At 42.6% G+C, this 2,775-nt stretch overlaps 1 protein-coding gene across 3 annotated transcripts; it reads right to left on the bottom strand.

The window, feature by feature from the left end:
- Window positions 1–616: 616 nt before the first annotated feature.
- Window positions 617–2,419, bottom strand: LOC109406578 (probable aminoacyl tRNA synthase complex-interacting multifunctional protein 2). 3 transcript variants are annotated; one of them, XM_029869736.2, is made up of 5 exons: window positions 2,249–2,405; window positions 1,911–2,190; window positions 1,491–1,691; window positions 1,195–1,429; window positions 617–1,142 (listed from the first exon to the last, which is right to left on the bottom strand). In XM_029869736.2, the coding sequence occupies exons 2-5, from the start codon at window positions 2,079–2,081 to the stop codon at window positions 763–765; spliced, it is 987 nt and encodes a 328-aa protein (XP_029725596.1). In that variant the 5' UTR covers window positions 2,082–2,190; window positions 2,249–2,405; the 3' UTR covers window positions 617–762. The 3 variants fall into 3 exon arrangements, with proteins under 3 accessions (XP_029725596.1, XP_029725597.1, XP_029725598.1); XM_029869737.2 differs by having other exon boundaries at window positions 1,959–2,190; window positions 2,249–2,404; XM_029869738.2 differs by lacking the exon at window positions 1,911–2,190 and having other exon boundaries at window positions 2,241–2,419.
- Window positions 2,420–2,775: the final 356 nt, after the last annotated feature.

The raw sequence follows: 2,775 nt of genomic DNA, 5'->3' as shown, positions 1-2,775 counted from the left end.
GCACGATCAAATTTCATAGGGCGTTTTTATGGCATCCATACTTTCAAGTTATAGGTCTGCAGTCCAGAAGGAATTTCTCGGCCTATCTTGATGCATGAGAAATTCTTTGCCTAAATACTGCCGCCACTCGCATAACAGTCCCATGTTTGCTGGGTTCCCTATTCATATGGGACTGTTTTGCGAGTGGGGGCAGAATAGCCCAAGGAACCGTTTTTCCTCGAACGCAGTACGCAGTTGCAAAGAAATGACAATTCAAATGGCAGACAGTGTAGAAAGTATCTATCAGGAAACTTCTTGAGCGATTCCTTTTGAACACTAAACAACTGGGTTTATGGTTAAAATTCAAAAGAAGTTTTGATGAATTTCATTAGTTTAATTCGCCCCAGAAGAAGATTAATATAGATTTACCCCCACGACAAATGTGCCACGTCAAAAATCCTAATAACAGGTGATCCTGTACGGATGTGAGACTTTGACCATGCTCCGAGTGGGACTAGTAGATTTGGAATTGCTGGCGATTTAAGTGCCGCACAGTTTCGAAGTGAATTGTTGTTGCCGTTGTTGATTTAAGGAAATTGTTCACTCTTTGCTCAGTAATCAGCACAACTACAGAATATTCATTGAACACCGTTTATGTGCAGCTGAACTGAAATGCCTAGAAAGTCGATAAAATGCGCATCGCATTGTAAACTTATAGCAAATGTTTAAATTAAAAAGTTTCGTGTCAAAGCTTATTTGTCCATTTTAGCTCACCGTCTTCGATTAGATGCCAACAACGGCAGACACTCGCCCGATCAGCTTCGCCATGTTCGGGTTGATATCCTTGGCCAGTGCTTTCTGCACCTGCTTGATCGCACTGGTGGCCGCAATGTCGCATAGAGAGACTTCATCCCCACCGAAGCTGGCCGTTTTGCCCAACTTGGAACTGAGGGTTTTCAGTACCTGCTTCTTGTCCGTGACGTTCTGCTTGTTGATCAGCTGGTAGCACGTGTCCAAGATAGAGTCCGCTTCGGTGACGTCGTCGTTTCGTTCGTAATTGAATTCGCTCGGGCCGCAACGGGACAGGAAGCGCAGGATGTTGACCTCACCGCAGATCGGGACGTATGCCGTTGGGGAAGTGATCATTTCGGTGTAGGTGCCAACTGAAAAATTAAACATTAGTTTTTGTTGTGATTGATCGCGATTTTGCCATACCATTCTTCCAGATGAGGGTCACCATAATGCGAGGCAGATTCTCCCGTTTGGGTTCAAAACTGGTGATCTGGTTCTGGAAATTGATGGCCTCTTCGCTGAGCTTGGGGATCGTCGAATGGGTGAAGCATTCCACCTGCAGATTGAGACGATCGATCCAGAGCTTCTTCAGGGCAAGCAATCCGTAAGGGATGTTTTCGGGACTAGCGTTGACCACGAAGTCCTGTAGATATGACGCCTGAAATCAAGAATTATGGTTATTTGCAATAAACTAGAATAAATTGACAGATGTCCCCTACATTGATTGGTTCGATCTTCTTCGTGTCCGATTTACTTTTGGAGGTCTTTGAGGGTGCCGACTGAATGGCACTTGGCTGAGCTGGTTTGTTGCACAGTTTTAGGTCAGTTCGCATCGAGACTAGTTGCTCCCGCAGTTCTGCCAGCTGTTTCAAAATTTTCTCCTGCTTGACTGCCAGTGCTTGAATTTCGGGAAGATCTTCCTGTGGATGGAAATGGAAAATCAAATTTTTGGGGCCACTTCAGTAAACCAATATTGTAGCAACATCAAAAAGCAATAGAAACGTTCACTACCGATTATTCCTGGGTGTGTTTGGCCAAAAGGAAAATCATTAGCTAATTGCAATTGAAATTTCATCAGTTAGTCAAAAGAAACAATAGAGAATAGAAAGCGGTACGATAAAGGAAGTATTCTACAAAACCTTGAGCAGTAAGATCTTAATTTTTTCGGACAAAAGATCCATAAATACCGTGCTGCTTGGGGTCGCCACCGCGCCGCTGGAGGCCCCGTGCTGGATCACCGGTTTCATCGGGTACATGCACGTCGGCAGTTCGACGTGGACCGGCTTCAAGATTGGTTTCAGATCGTACATTGCGTGTTTGTGTAGGTGTTTAGTCTGCTCGCTACTTTCAAAGTTTCGTATATCGTTTTCCACGATGAGTATTTACAAGCCGGAGGGTTAAGTTAAACGGGGCTCAACACTGAAACAGGTGTGGCGTTAATGTAACATTGAAAAAAGTTAAAAATTTACCATTTTACTTGAAATAAAATTAGATTTTTGCACAACAGCGACTTCCAAGTACGGAAAATCTTTCACGTTTTGCACTAGTTTGACAGCTCTTTGCTTTTTGTGCTCTTTTCCGCGATAAAACTGGGATTGGCACGTTTTGTCGAATGATAGATTATACCGACATTGAGTAATGCATCGTAACTCCACACGGAAAAATATTGCTGTGAGCATTCAAAGCGCAAATGAGCCATTTTATTAACCCTTTAATCCTTCCCACGACTTTGAACGACTTTTTCTATACCAAGAAAGCGTTTCCGGAGAAAGTGCTTGAACGAAAGTTATTGCAAATTGGCCAAATTTTTCGAAATCAACGAAAAAATTTTTAGTTGTAAATCAATAGTATTTTGATTGTTTATCAATAGTTTCACTATTGAAACAAGTAGTTGGGAGTTGGGTTTACCTAATGAGATTACAATCATATTCTAAAAACTATTGCATCATATTCATCTGATTTCGTTTGTCTCGAGTTCGTCGAAAATCGATGGTGCTCTAGAGC

This window comes from Aedes albopictus, chromosome 2 (assembly GCF_035046485.1).
Source record: "Aedes albopictus strain Foshan chromosome 2, AalbF5, whole genome shotgun sequence".
Classification (NCBI taxonomy): Eukaryota; Metazoa; Arthropoda; class Insecta; order Diptera; family Culicidae; genus Aedes; species Aedes albopictus.
This window is presented reverse-complemented; position numbering and strand designations above follow the sequence as displayed.